The 16,231-nt window shown below is 45.2% G+C and overlaps 1 protein-coding gene across 1 annotated transcript in view; it reads right to left on the bottom strand.

The window, feature by feature from the left end:
* The window catches only part of MAN2A1 (mannosidase alpha class 2A member 1), a 192,152-nt gene extending 180,036 nt beyond the window's left edge, over positions 1–12,116 (bottom strand). Inside the window, exon 1 of the mRNA XM_040421611.1 lies at positions 11,591–12,116. Coding sequence (XP_040277545.1) covers positions 11,591–11,725 — 135 coding nt within the window. The 5' untranslated portion in view covers positions 11,726–12,116. The remainder of the gene's footprint in view (positions 1–11,590) is intronic.
* Positions 12,117–16,231: the final 4,115 nt, after the last annotated feature.

The following is a 16,231-nucleotide window of genomic DNA, read 5'->3' as shown; positions in this document are numbered from 1 at the left end:
CTGAACGTATCAGGTGGATGGACATGAAAACGGAAACCTGGACGTACCAGGCAAACAGACACAACAAAAGGAGACCTGAACGTATCAGGAAGACGAACATGAAAACGGAAACCTGGACGTACCAGGCAAACAGACATGAAAAAAGAAGCTTGAACGTATCAGGCAGACAGTGCCGGAGATGGAAACCTGAACGTATCAGGTAGACGGACATGAAAACGGAACCTGGACGTATCAGGCAAATAAACACGCAAAACGAAACATGAACGTATCATGCCGAAAAAAACAGAGAACCTCCAGAACGTATCAGGCAGGAAGACGTGGAGCCAATCCTGGACATATCCGAAAAACACTAGAACGGATCAGGAGGGAGTACATGACGAAAGAAAAACCCCGGACGTATGAGGCAACCGGACCTGAAAGTATTAATTGATTGGACAGGCAGTGAGCCTGGACGTGTCGGGCGAGACCCATATTAGAACAGGACAGGAAGAGAAGACCACCTGGACATCCTTGGAGGAAAGCATGGCGACCAGGTATAATAGAAAACAGGTGAGAGAAAACGGAACATATCTGCACAACCCCTTTTTTTTTTTTTTTTTTTTTTTTTCAGGGGCGAAACCGCTGCGTGCCTAGCCACCGGCCCACGCGGCTGCTCCCGGAAACGCCCGGCCGCACCGCAAGACCGAGCCGCCCGGCCATGGCATCCCCGCAACATGTCCGCCCAGCGTATTCTGGGCTTTTCATGCAACACCTTATTGAAAAAACACATGTGGGGAAACAAGTGGCCCGGGCACCAGGAGTGGGCGTGGTATGCCTTCCATATTGGAGCCCAGGATTAGGGGTTCCCCCTGGGTGCCCCACGGTGGAGCGCAGGGAGGTTGGGAATATGGGGGCCTCCTGATGACTGAAGCGACGTGCGGAATGCCGATGCGTTCCACCGTGGAACGCACCGGGGAAGTGATGGAGCTCCGGGAGATGGGCCGGATGCCGATGCGTTCCACCGCGGAACGCACCGGGGAAGTGATGGAGCTTCCGGGAGATGGGCCGGATGCCGATGCGTTCCACCGCGGAACGCACCGGGGAAGTGATGGAGCTTCCGGGAGATGGGCGGGATGCCGATGCGTTCCACCGTGGAACGCACCGGGGAAGTGATGGAGCTTCCGGGAGATGGGCGGGATGCCGATGCGTTCCACCGTGGAACGCACCGGGGAAGCGATGGAGCTCCGGGAGATGGGCGGGATGCCGATGCGTTCCACCGTGGAACGCACCGGGGAAGCGATGGAGCTCCGGGAGATGGGCGGGATGCCGATGCGTTCCACCGTGGAACGCATCGGGGAAGTCGTGAAGTGGCGCCCCCGTCTGCCGCCCCCCCAAGGCCTGGACAAGGAGGAGGAATCAGCCCGGGGGGGGAGGGGAGACGGTTGGAGCCATGCTTGTTGTGGAGGAGACTGGAAGCGGGGAACCTGAAGCGGCCAGCTCCGGAGCGCCCCAGCTGAATCTTGCCCCAGCGCTGCCTGAGCGGACCGCACCAAGTATCCCGTCTCCTGCTGCACCGCTCCCCCGCCAGCCACGCCAGGGATGCGCGCTCCCACCAGACCGGGCGCAACGGGCGCGGCCGCAACGGAGTATAGATGGCGCAGTCAGAGGAGCGCAGCAGAGGAGAAGCGTCGGAGGGGGAAGCGGAGGTGGGCGGCCGGAGATGGAGTGCGGCGGCGAGGCCCGGAGTAACTTACCCAGAAGGAGCGCCGGCCGGGAGGGACGTACCGCCGCCGCGTCTGCCTCGTCAGTCTAGCCGGAACCGGAAGTCGCACTCGTATGACGTCGCCGTAACACGAGATGCACTGGCGATGCCGACACCAGAGGGAGGGCGTGAGCCGGCTAAATACCCTATGCCCCTCCCACAAATGCAGGCTGGGAATCCAGCCTGCTATACATGCTGTTTTGGCCTGTCAGTGTCCCTTTAAACCCCCTTAATGACCAGACCACTTTTTACAATTCTACACTACTTTCACGGTTTATTGCTCGGTCATACAACTTACCACCCAAATTAATTTTACCTCCTTTTCTTCTCACTAATAGAGCTTTCATTTGGTGGTATTTTATTGCTGCTGACATTTTTACTTTTTTTTATATCAAAATGGACAGTAATTTTTGCAAAAATAGACATTTTTCACTCTGTTGTAAAATTTTTCAAATAAAACTACATTTCTATATAAATTTTTCTCTAAATTTATTGTTCTACATGTCTTTGATAAAAAAAAAAAATGCAATAAGTGTATATTTATTGGTTTGAGCAAAAGTTATAGCATTTACAAACTATGGTACAAAAATGTGAATTTCCGCATTTTGAAGCAGCTCTGACTTTCTGAGCACCTGTCATGTTTCCTGAGGTTCTACAATGCCCAGACAGTAGAAACACCCCACAAATGACCCCTTTTCGGAAAGTAGACACCCTAAGGTATTCGCTGATGGGCATAGTGAGTTCATGGAAGTTTTTATTTTTTGTCACAAGTTAGCGGAAAAGGATTTATTTTTAATTTTTTTTCTTACAAAGTCTCATATTCCACTAACTTGTGACAAAAAATAAAATTTTACATGAACTCACCATACCCCTCACGGAATACCTTGGGGTGTCTTCTTTCCAAAATGGGGTCACTTGTGGTGTATTTATACTGTCCTGGCATTTTAGGGGACCTAAAGCGTGAGAAGTAGTTTGGAATCCAAATGCGTAAAAAATGCCCTGTGAAATCGTAAAGATACTCATTGAAATTTGGGCCCCTTTGCGCACCTAGGCTGCAAAAAAAAGTGTCACACATGTGATATTGCCGTACTCAGGAGAAGTAGGGCAATGTGTTTTGGGGTGTATTTTTACATATACCCATGCTGGGTGAGAGAAATATCTCTGTAAATTTTGTATAATTTTTTTTTAAAAGTTGTCATTTACAAAGATATTTCTCACACACAGTATGGGTATATGTAAAAATACACCCCAAAACACATTGCCCTACTTCTCCTGAGTACGGCGATACCACGTGTGACACTTTTTTGCAGCCTAGGTGTGCAAAGGGGCCCAAATTCCAATGAGTATTTTTAGGATTTCCCAGGGCATTTTATACGCATTTGGATTCCAAACTTCTCACGCTTTAGGGCCCCTAAAATACCAGGGCAGTATAAATACCCCACAAGTGGCCCCATTTTGGAAAGAAGACACCCCAAGGTATTCCGTGAGGGGTATGGTGAGTCCATGTAAAAAAAAAAAAAAATTGTCACGTTAGCGGAAAATGAGACTTTGTAAGAAAAAAAATATATATATCAATTTTCGCAAACTTGTGGCAAAAAAAATAAAAAATCTTCTGTGAACTCGCCATGCCCCTCAAAAGTGATCTTTATAGCGCCGCAGCGATTTTACTGTGTTTTTGCAGTGATCAGAAAAATATAAAATTCTGTCACTGCGGTGGGGCGGACTGAACGCAAGTGTGTGCACAAGATCAGGCCAGATCGGGCGAACACTGCGTTTTTTTGAAGAGCCTATAGAACATGTCCTATTCAATTGCGGACAAGAAAAGACATTTTCTATATAGTTCTGGCAATGTGCGGATAGTTCTGGCAAAACAGCGTCTGATATACCTTTCAGGGGTTAAAAAGAAACAAAACAAAAAAAAAACGCATCTACAGCCTGCCAGCGAATGATCGCCGCTGGCAGGCTGTAGATCACCTCGTTTACCTTCCGATCCTGTGAAAGCGCGCTACTGTGTGCGCGCGTTCACAGGAAATCTCACGTCTTGCGAGATGACGCGCCGATGCGTCCAGGAGGAATAACCCGGCCGCCCGCAGGACGCATCCCTGCGTTAGGCGGTCGGGAGGTGGTTAAAGGGGTTGGCCACTATATAAGTACTTTCCACTATATAGTGGGAGGTAGGGTAAAAGAGTTTCCTAATATACTTTATTAAAAAAAATCCAAATGGTAATGTTTTTATAATGAGCCCCACCCCCTCAGCCCCGCTCTGCGTGCAGCCAGTTCGTACATGGCTGCAAGAGACATGGAGGAGCTTTAGGGCTCTTTCACACTTGCGTTCTTGTCTTCCGGCATAGAGTTCCGTCGTCGGGGCTCTATGCCGGAAGAATCCTGATCAGGATTATCCTAATGCATTCTGAATGGAGAGAAATCCGTTCAGGATGCATCAGGATGTCTTCAGTTCCGGAACGGAACGTTTTTTGGCCGGAGAAAATACCGCAGCATGCTGCGCTTTTTGCTCCGGCCAAAAATCCGGAACACTTGCCGCAAGGCCGGATCCGGAATTAATGCCCATTGAAAGGCATTGATCCGGATCCGGCCTTAAGCTAAACGTCGTTTCGGCGCATTGCCGGAGCCGACATTTAGCTTTTTCAGAGTGGTTACCATGGCTGCCGGGACGCTAAAGTCCTGGCAGCCATGGTAAAGTGTAGCGGGGAGCGGTGGAGCAGTGTACTTACCGTCCGTGCGGCTCCCCGGGCGCTCCAGAGTGACGTCAGGGCGCCCCAAGCGCATGGATCATGTGATCACATGGATCACGTCATCCATGCGCATGGGGCGCTCTGACGTCATTCTGGAGCGCCCCGGGAGCCGCACGGACGGTAAGTATACCGCTCCCCGCTCCTACTATGGCAACCAGGACTTTAATAGCGTCCTGGGTGCCATAGTAACACTGAACGCATTTGGAAGACGGTTCCGTCTTCAAATGCTTTCAGTACACTTGCGTTTTTCCGGATCCGGCGTGTAATTCCGGCAAGTGGAGTACACGCCGGATCCGGACAACGCAAGTGTGAAAGAGGCCTTAGAGAAAGCTCCTCTCCTGGGCGTTCCTTCTCCCTGTGCTGCAATTGGACAGCGCTACAGCCAGGGAGAAGGAACACCCACTAAAGAAGCTGATGTCTCCTCCCCATTGCGAACGGAGCGGCGCCCAGGAATAATAGTAAGTGCTGGGACATCTCTGGGCGCCGCTGTGTGTAGCCTGATACTTAAAGGGAACCTGTCATGTGGATATTTGATTATAATCTAACTAATTATATACAATCATTAACTACTAAAAAGTACCTTAGGATGTATTCACTTACTGGTGTGACAGATTGTTACCTCATAATATACACACAAAGATGCCGCATGCTAATGAGCTCATTTGAGTCCAGCGTTTTTTGTTTGTTTTTTAATTCAAAGCTATAGCCACTCCCCTGCCCACCTGCTGCTGATTCCTATGGAAACAAACTGTCATTCAGCAGCAGGTGGGTGGGGAGAGTCAGGAGCTCATGAATATTCATGACTCATCATTATCAGCTGGAGCTTTTCAATACAAGATGTTGGCAGATTGACTGGGTCAATTAAAGAAAGTGACCCAGCATTGTGCTAAGAGAATCAGTCACTTATGTTGCCCTTAGTTAGGACTCCATAAAACTGGCGACAGGTTCCCTTTAAAGTCCGGACCCAGGAAAAGTCCCATCATTGGTGGCGCAGTGTGCCCGCCCCTCTCTTCTCATTGGTGGCAGCAGCAGCACAGGGGAGAGGGAGAGACTGCTTCCTTTTCCCCTGTACTGCTGAGAGAACATGAGAGCGCCGACAGCAGCGCGCTCATGTTCTGTGATACTAGACTGCGCAGCAGCACATCCCAGTATCGAAGAAATGGAAATCCCGGTATCGATAAGTATCAATTGGGTATCGAAATTTCGATACCCGCAACAACCCTACCCCGACGCACTCTTACTTTTCTTCCCGCTGCGAACTCTGAGAGGAATAATAAGCCGGTGGTAGAGACAGTCAGAGCAGGGAGCGAGCCAGTGGCAGACTGGGCATGCACTGCTCTTATTAGGAAAAGCAGCGCATGTGCAGTTAGAATAAAGCCATGGCTGAGCTCATTATAAAAACATTACCATTCAGATTTTTTTAATAAAGTATATTAGGAAACTCTTTTACCCTACCTCCCACTATATAGTGGAAACTACTTATATAGTGGCCAACCCCTTTAAGAATCAGGTTAACACATTTTTTTTGCTGTTATACCATGCTGGGTTGCAGGAAAAATGGATCTAAAAAGGGAAAAATCTAAAAAATTTTAAATTCACCTCCATTTTCCTTTCATTCTGGTGGAACACTTAAAGGGTTAACAAAGTTATAAGGGAAAATAATAAAGATTGGGTCCCCATCCCGATAGTCACATAGCAACCATGCGTGACAATCGCACCGCATCCGCACTTGCGATTTTCATGCAGCCCCATTCACTTCTATTGGGCCTGCGTTGCGTGAAAAACGCACAATATAGAGCATGCTGAGATTTTAACGCAACGCACAAATCACCGCTCATGTGCACAGCCCCATAGAAATGAATGGGTCGGTATTCAGAGCGGGTGCAATGCGTTCACCTCACGCATTGCACCCACACTGAAAACTCGCCGGTATGAAAGGCGCCTTACGTTTTTTGGCCAGAGAAAATACTGCAGCATGCTGCAGTTTTCTCTCCGGCCATAAATCCTGAACACTTAATTTCCATTGAAGTGTATTAGTGCCAGATCCCGCATTAAGTGTCCCGGCAAAACGGATCCGGCTTTTCAGTCTTCCTTTCTGAACGGATGCACGCGGTTATATTATCTGAACGGATGCACGCGGTTATATTATCTGAACGGATGCACGCGGTTATATTATCTGAACGGATGCACGCGGTTATATTATCTGAACGGATGCACGCGGTTATATTATCTGAACGGATGCACGCGGTTATATTATCTGAACGGATGCACGCGGTTATATTATCTGAACGGATGCACGCGGTTATATTATCTGAACGGATGCACGCGGTTATATTATCTGAACGGATGCACGCGGTTATATTATCTGAACGGATGCACGCGGTTATATTATCTGAACGGATGCACGCGGTTATATTATCTGAACGGATGCACGCGGTTATATTATCTGAACGGATGCACGCGGTTATATTATCTGAACGGATGCACGCGGTTATATTATCTGAACGGATGCACGCGGTTATATTATCTGAACGGATGCACGCGGTTATATTATCTGAACGGATGCACGCGGTTATATTATCTGAACGGATGCACGCGGTTATATTATCTGAACGGATGCACGCGGTTATATTATCTGAACGGATGCACGCGGTTATATTTTCTGAACGGATGCACGCGGTTATATTATCTGAACGGATGCACGCGGTTATATTATCTGAACGGATGCACGCGGTTATATTATCTGAACGGATGCACGCGGTTATATTATCTGAACGGATGCACGCGGTTATATTATCTGAACGGATGCACGCGGTTATATTATCTGAACGGATGCACGCGGTTATATTATCTGAACGGATGCACGCGGTTATATTATCTGAACGGATGCATGCGGTTATATTATCTGAACGGATGCATGCGGTTATATTATCTGAACGGATGCATGCGGTTATATTATCTGAACGGATGCACGCGGTTATATTATCCGAACGGATGCATGCGGTTATATTATCTGAACGGATGCATGCGGTTATATTATCTGAACGGATGCATGCGGTTATATTATCTGAACGGATGCGTTTGTGCAGATCCATGACGGAGTGTGAAGGTAGCCTTAGAGACTGAATGCCCAAACTGTAACCTAAAACCCAAAGTGCCAACACTGCAATGTAACCTGAATACTACAGTCCAGTATAGTATATCTTCCATGTACTTTATCACTTAACTATAATAGCCGCTAGGGGTGGGCGATATGATATGTGCCACGATATGGATTTTGTGTATATCGCTGCTCCGCGATAGTGAATGATTGCGCAGAAGCTTCTGGCTCACCGCTCCTTGGCCTCCCGACTGCGCACCGCGCTGTACTGGCCAGGGCCAGCGTGCACACAGCGTCAGCCCGCTTTGCTGACGCTGTATGGGACGTCAGTCAGGTCCCGCCCAGTGCTTGAAGAAGACGCCACATCTGCGGACTCCATTAGCCGGCCGCTGCCGAGCACCCTGCAGGAAAGGCAAGTATAATAACAGCGACTCTTGTGGGGGGACGGGGACTCTTGCTGGAGGATCGGGGGTGGGGGGAGTGGGGAGTGGATAAGGAAAGGATCTTTTTGCAAAGGACGGCCAGAACCTGATCATCTTCTGATGGCACTGAGACTCGCTGCTCGGTCTGAATATATAGCAGGGGGACACATGGAGTCTGATGATGGCAAATGCCATGGGGCGCTGATCTGATAGCACTGGCTCACTGCTGGCGGACACATGTCTGATGATGGCAATTGGCAAATGCCATGGGGCTGACGCTGACTGATGGCAAATGGCATGGGGCTGATGATTTGCTATACCACAGGCACATAAAAATATTGCTTTCAGAAAGCAATTAGCAATAGGTTAGTAATAGTTTAAGTCTTAAGAGAAAATTTGTCTTATTAGAGATGAGTATTCGATTGCTAAAATAATAGTTTCCTGCAGGCGCCCTAGATGTCATCAAGCTGTGCCTGTTTTGGTCAACTTCATGGAGGAGCTTACATGTGGTGAGGAAGAGGAGGAGGTGCTCATGAAGACCGGTGCGACGTCGGTCATATGGACCTGGGTTTGGGTTTAAGATGTCGGATGTGGAACAGAAAAATAATCTGCAAACTATGCCGGGCGACAATAATAGCAAAGAGGGAATACAACCAATATGTTTCATCACCTCAAAGTGAAGCACGTTTTGGAATACGAAGATAGCCAAAAACTGCGCCCTCTAAAAATTTCTTAAAGTTTATTAAATTTGTATTTTTTGTATACATACAGAAGAAAATACATCGCAATATATCGCACATGCTTCAAATTATATTGCAATATAGATTTTAGGCCATATCGCCCACCCCTAATAGCCACCTACATTCAGTGCGCCGCCTGTGCCGTTCATAGTGCGCCCTGCGCTGATGAATGGCAGGAAAAGTCTAAGTCATATTGGTACACCATAGACTTTTTCCAGGGTGCGAGTGCCCACAGAGAGGGCTGAGTGCTGCCTCTGGCACCCGTGCCATAGTTTCGCCATCACTGCTCTATGACCTGTGCAGAAGTCAGGAGGCCTACTGTGAATGGTGGATCCTGTGTTACCTATACAGAGGTGTTATCTGTTATTCTAATCCTGCCTATGATGATCAGGAGATGACTGCTGAAAAGTGATCTGCCCACGCCATGGCATCTATTGTTAGGCTTAGGCTTCTTTCACATTTACGCTGCCAGAACAGCCTGTCGGAGATGTCTAACGCAAATGGGAAACAAGCTTTAGTGACCAGTTAGAAAAAACGCCATAGAAAATTAAAAATAGCATCATCAATAATTCTTTGAACATAAATAAAAAAAATAAAATAAAAAAGTGATTTAAAACGACGCGTCATCAGAAAATGACCTATTCCCTTTTAAGCACATCCATCACATCTGCAGTCAGCTCGCTCAGGATTTTTTCGGTCACAGGCACTGACCCCCCTAGGGTGCCTTCACACGCTGCAGAAATTTCTGCGACTGAACATCAGTTCCATTCATCTAAATGGAGCACATGGATTTCTGCAAGCCTCATTCAAGTGAATGGAAAGGATATTTAGCTGCAACAAAATCTGATGTGTGTGAAGACACTCTTACCAATCTGGAATAATAAATAAATATAAAATAATAAACATTTTTTGAAGGTAACCCCTTTTAAGATACTCTGACATCTACAATCACAGTTCACAAAACCCGATGCTCCATAGCGAGCTGTAAGATTCTGCATAGTACCAAGAGGAGCACATGCAGTATTCGGCTTGTTTTTGGGCGACAAGCTTAGGCTGAATCCAAGAGGGAATGCCCATCATCCACATATTAGAATCCTGCAAAATCAATAGCAATCCTTAAACCCTCTCTGCTCACAGAGAACGTCTACAAACCACAAGACTCGCGCCCAAGCGAACATAAATTAGCTTTGAACTGGAAGATTTCTGCTTCTACTAGAGATGCAGAGCAGTTCTAACCAGGACAAGCAACCAGCAGCAGCGAAGAGGAGGCACCTGAGCGACGAGTATCAAGAGACACGACCATGTTACTTCATGGTTGTAATATCTACTTCGACACCAGTCAAAGTGTTGGAGACATAGGAAAACACTTTATGGTGCCCATTCAGATTATATACGGTTCTGCTCCAAAGGCCAACTCCTAGAAAGGTCACACACTGGGGTGGTTTATCAATGTCTTTACTCCAGCTTTCTGACACACATGCATCTTTGTAGGAACGGGGCTTCAGAGGTAGTGGAGCAACACATCTGACAAGGTCTGTGCCATATACTTCAGCAGGGAATGTGCCATGTTGAGGAACACTGTACACTGCTGTGACAATATTAGGAAATCTCCCCTACTGACAACACGTGCAAAAGATGAAATAAAAACTACATTTCTGGAGCACATATTGCAGCAACAAATCAAGTGTGGAGAGAACAAACCTCCAGAAACAGAGGCGTAAGCCACAACAGCAAAATAAGAAGAATAGAAACTAATAAATGAGAACTTCATCCTGTAAAAGCGAAAGGCAATCCAGTCCTCAAAACTTTCTATTCAGATATTGTCAAGTGTATCTGGAGAACAATCCCAGAGAGAAGCGTGAAGGGTCATCAACTAGCCTTCCCAGGGAGAAAAAACAAAAAAACCAACAAGTAGAACCATGCCTGCCTTAACTCATAAGAAGTCCTAGCCCATGGACCTGCACGGGTTGTCAGCTGTCACCTGTGAGACCAAACTGGACATCCTCCACCTGGCAGCAATGAGGTCTATGTGGAGTTGAAGGGTACGACCACACGGTCAGGTTTACGGATGCCAAAACCAGAAGTGGTACATAAAAGGACAAAAGGAGTACAACTTCACTTTTTTGATTTCGCTCTTGTTTTTGGCTGCCAAAACTGCATCAGGAAACCTGACAGTGTGGCCGTACCCTTCAACTCCACATAGACCTCATCTCTGGGAGATGGAAGACAGCCGACAATAAAGAACACTAGTCCTAAAGGGGCAGGTTCATAGGGTAGGACTTCTTATAGGTACAGTATACTCAGAATTTCCCAGGCCAGCAGTTTTATTAGGTTATCATGACAAGTGCCTTTTAGAGCCAGGCTTGAGTAGACACCAGCTGTCCCACCTCTTCCAGAAGAAAATGAGAATACAAGATAATAAATGGTAACAGCAAAACCATCTTTAGGATAGGCGTCAGGGAAGTTCACTGTAGAACTGTGCCTGGAAGGAGCCTCAGACCACCAGTAATCTAGCAGCCTTAGATGGGCTTTCTATAGAAGCACAGGGTGTCCACCATGGGGGTCCATGTGGGGAGCAGGCCACACATGCAGCTTTCTCAGGATCAGTGAGGTCTTCATGGTATGTTTGAGGAGGTTACTGATCTTAGGTGTTTTGTCCCCCAGCTGTGACCCTCACAAGAAGGAATGGCACTGCTTGGAGATAACTTGGGCTACACATGACTTTAGAAGGAGATGACACCAGCCCAGTGGGGGGGGGCACCTCAATGACATGACACCTATCACTAGATAACCCCCCAGCAGCACCCATTGGATCAGTGGGGGGCACGTCTCACCTTTGGGAAGGCTCCTTCTCTGCGGGGGTTCTGAGGTTGGTCAAACTGCCCCCGGTCCAGCATGAGATACAAGGAGAAGATGACCACACAGAATATAGCGCTGCCCAGCACCGTGATCTGCCGGCTCAGCTTCATCTTCCAGTCCAAGCACACAGCTCCTCGGCGTCCGCTTCACACTCAGCCAGGCAGTGCCCTCTCGTCACACCTGCCCCGGGCACCAGGGTCACATGCTCCTGCTCCACAGGTCACACACTGACGGCTCCAACTTTCCGCCCCATGAGGGCTGCACCTATCCGGACCAGGCAGGGAGTTCCTGCTGCACTCCGTACAGAAAGCGCCGGGGCACAAGCCCCCTCCCTCCCCAAATAGCAGAGCTCCGGGACTTCCGCAGAGTGCTCTCCACTCCTGGCAGGGACTCAGCGCCCAGTGGAGGCGACACCAATCACGTCACGCCGTGTCCCGCTGCCTCAGTCACGGCCACCGCTCCACAACTCCGTCCAGCGGCTTGAAATTGTAACCACCGAGAGGCGGGGCTTACAGGAAGGGGCGGGGTTCCCATGTCCTAAGGACGCGTCATACAATTGTACGGCCCAGCGAAGGGAGTGTGGTGACGTCACAGAACTAGGTCTTAGGAGCAGCCCCGCCCCCCCGAGGTTTGGCAATTTGGGGTCCCTGTCCTCCTACCCTGCTGTGTGTGACGTGTGGCGGAGCAGAGGTCCCGTGTACTGCAGGGGTTAATAGCGTGATATGTGTGTGAGGGCATAAAACTACTGAGCCCTGGAATATCCTGTACCTGTAGACGGTGCTGTACCCGGGCTCCACACACGTTATATCTGTGGGCTGTATATCCCTCACTACACATACGTGTTACCATACCTGCACACAATCCTATACATGCACTCATATCTACAGCATATACTTACTGTATACACCTATACATGTTACCATACCTACATACACTCATCTATATACTTACTGTATACACCTATACATGTTACCATACCTGCACACACTCCTATCTATATACTTACTGTATACACCTATACATGTTACCATACCTACATACACTCCTATCTATATACTTACCGTATATACCTATACATGTTACATACCTGCACACACACTCCTATCTATATACTTACTGTATACACCTATACATCATGCTACATACCTGCACACACACTCCTATCTATATACTTACTGTATACATGTTACATACCTGCACACACTCCTATCTATATACTTACTGTATATACCTATACATGTTACATACCTACACACACTCCTATCTATATACTTACTGTATACACCTATACATGTTACCATACCTACATACACTCATCTATATACTTACTGTATACACCTATACATGTTACATACCTACACACACACTCCTATCTATATACTTACTGTATACACCTATACATCATGCTACATACCTGCACACACACTCCTATCTATATACTTACTGTATACATGTTACATACCTGCACACACTCCTATCTATATACTTACTGTATATACCTATACATGTTACATACCTACACACACTCCTATCTATATACTTACTGTATACACCTATACATGTTACCATACCTACATACACTCATCTATATACTTACTGTATACACCTATACATGTTACATACCTACACACACACTCCTATCTATATACTTACTGTATACACCTATACATCATGCTACATACCTGCACACAATCCTATACATGCACTTATATCTACAGCATATACTTACTGTATACACCTATACATCATGCTACATACCTGCACACACACTCCTATCTATATACTTACTGTATACACCTATACATGTTACATACCTACACACACTCCTATCTATATACTTACTGTATACACCTATACATGTTACATACCTACACACACACTCCTATCTATATACTTACTGTATACACCTATACATGTTACATACCTACATACACTCATCTATATACTTACTGTATACACCTATACATCATGCTACATACCTGCACACACACTCCTATCTATATACTTACTGTATACACCTATACATGTTACATACCTGCACACACACTCCTATCTATATACTTACTGTATACACCTATACATGTTACATACCTGCACACACTCATCTATATACTTACTGTATACATGTTACCATACCTACATACACTCCTATCTATATACTTACCGTATACACCTATACATGTTACATACCTGCACACACACTCCTATCTATATACTTACTGTATACACCTATACATGTTACCATACCTGCACACACTCATCTATATACTTACTGTATACATGTTACCATACCTGCACACACTCCTATCTATATACTTACCGTATACATGTTACCATACCTACATACACTCCTATCTATATACTTTCTGTATACACCTATACATGTTACATACCTGCACACACACTCCTATCTATATACTTACTGTATACACCTATACATGTTACATACCTACACACACTCATCTATATACTTACTGTATACATGTTACCATACCTGCACACACTCCTATCTATATACTTACTGTATACACCTATACATGTTACATACCTGCACACACTCATCTATATACTTACTGTATACACCTATACATGTTACATACCTGCACACACTCCTATCTATATACTTACTATACACCTATACATGTTACCATACCTACACACACTCCTATCTATATACTTACTATACACCTATACATGTTACCATACCTACATACACTCCTATCTATATACTTACCGTATACACCTATACATGTTACATACCTGCACACACACTCCTATCTATATACTTACTGTATACACCTATACATGTTACCATACCTACACACACTCCTATCTATATACTTACTGTATACACCTATACATGTTACATACCTACACACACTCCTATCTATATACTTACTATACACCTATACATGTTACATACCTGCACACACTCCTATCTATATACTTACTGTATACACCTATACATGTTACATACCTGCACACACACTCCTATCTATATACTTACTGTATACACCTATACATGTTACATACCTACATACACTCATCTATATACTTACTGTATACACCTATACATCATGCTACATACCTGCACACACACTCCTATCTATATACTTACTGTATACACCTATACATGTTACATACCTGCACACACTCCTATCTATATACTTACTGTATACACCTATACATGTTACATACCTGCACACACACTCCTATCTATATACTTACTGTATACACCTATACATGTTACATACCTGCACACACTCATCTATATACTTACTGTATACATGTTACCATACCTACATACACTCCTATCTATATACTTACCGTATACACCTATACATGTTACATACCTGCACACACACTCCTATCTATATACTTACTGTATACACCTATACATGTTACCATACCTGCACACACTCATCTATATACTTACTGTATACATGTTACCATACCTGCACACACTCCTATCTATATACTTACCGTATACATGTTACCATACCTACATACACTCCTATCTATATACTTTCTGTATACACCTATACATGTTACATACCTGCACACACTCATCTATATACTTACTGTATACATGTTACCATACCTACATACACTCCTATCTATATACTTACCGTATACACCTATACATGTTACATACCTGCACACACACTCCTATCTATATACTTACTGTATACACCTATACATGTTACATACCTGCACACACTCATCTATATACTTACTGTATACATGTTACCATACCTGCACACACTCCTATCTATATACTTACCGTATACATGTTACCATACCTACATACACTCCTATCTATATACTTTCTGTATACACCTATACATGTTACATACCTGCACACACACTCCTATCTATATACTTACTGTATACACCTATACATGTTACATACCTGCACACACTCATCTATATACTTACTGTATACACCTATACATGTTACATACCTGCACACACTCCTATCTATATACTTACTATACACCTATACATGTTACCATACCTGCACACACACTCCTATCTATATACTTACTGTATACACCTATACATGTTACCATACCTACACACACTCCTATCTATATACTTACTGTATACACCTATACATGTTACATACCTACACACACTCCTATCTATATACTTACTATACACCTATACATGTTACATACCTGCACACACTCCTATCTATATACTTACTATACACCTATACATGTTACCATACCTACACACACTCCTATCTATATACTTACTATACACCTATACATGTTACCATACCTACATACACTCCTATCTATATACTTACCGTATACACCTATACATGTTACATACCTGCACACACACTCCTATCTATATACTTACTGTATACACCTATACATGTTACCATACCTACACACACTCCTATCTATATACTTACTGTATACACCTATACATGTTACATACCTACACACACTCCTATCTATATACTTACTATACACCTATACATGTTACATACCTGCACACACTCCTATCTATATACTTACTGTATACACCTATACATGTTACATACCTGCACACACACTCCTATCTATATACTTACTGTATACACCTATACATGTTACATACCT

Source organism: Bufo bufo, chromosome 2, assembly GCF_905171765.1.
Source record: "Bufo bufo chromosome 2, aBufBuf1.1, whole genome shotgun sequence".
NCBI lineage: Eukaryota > Metazoa > Chordata > Amphibia > Anura > Bufonidae > Bufo > Bufo bufo.
This window is presented reverse-complemented; position numbering and strand designations above follow the sequence as displayed.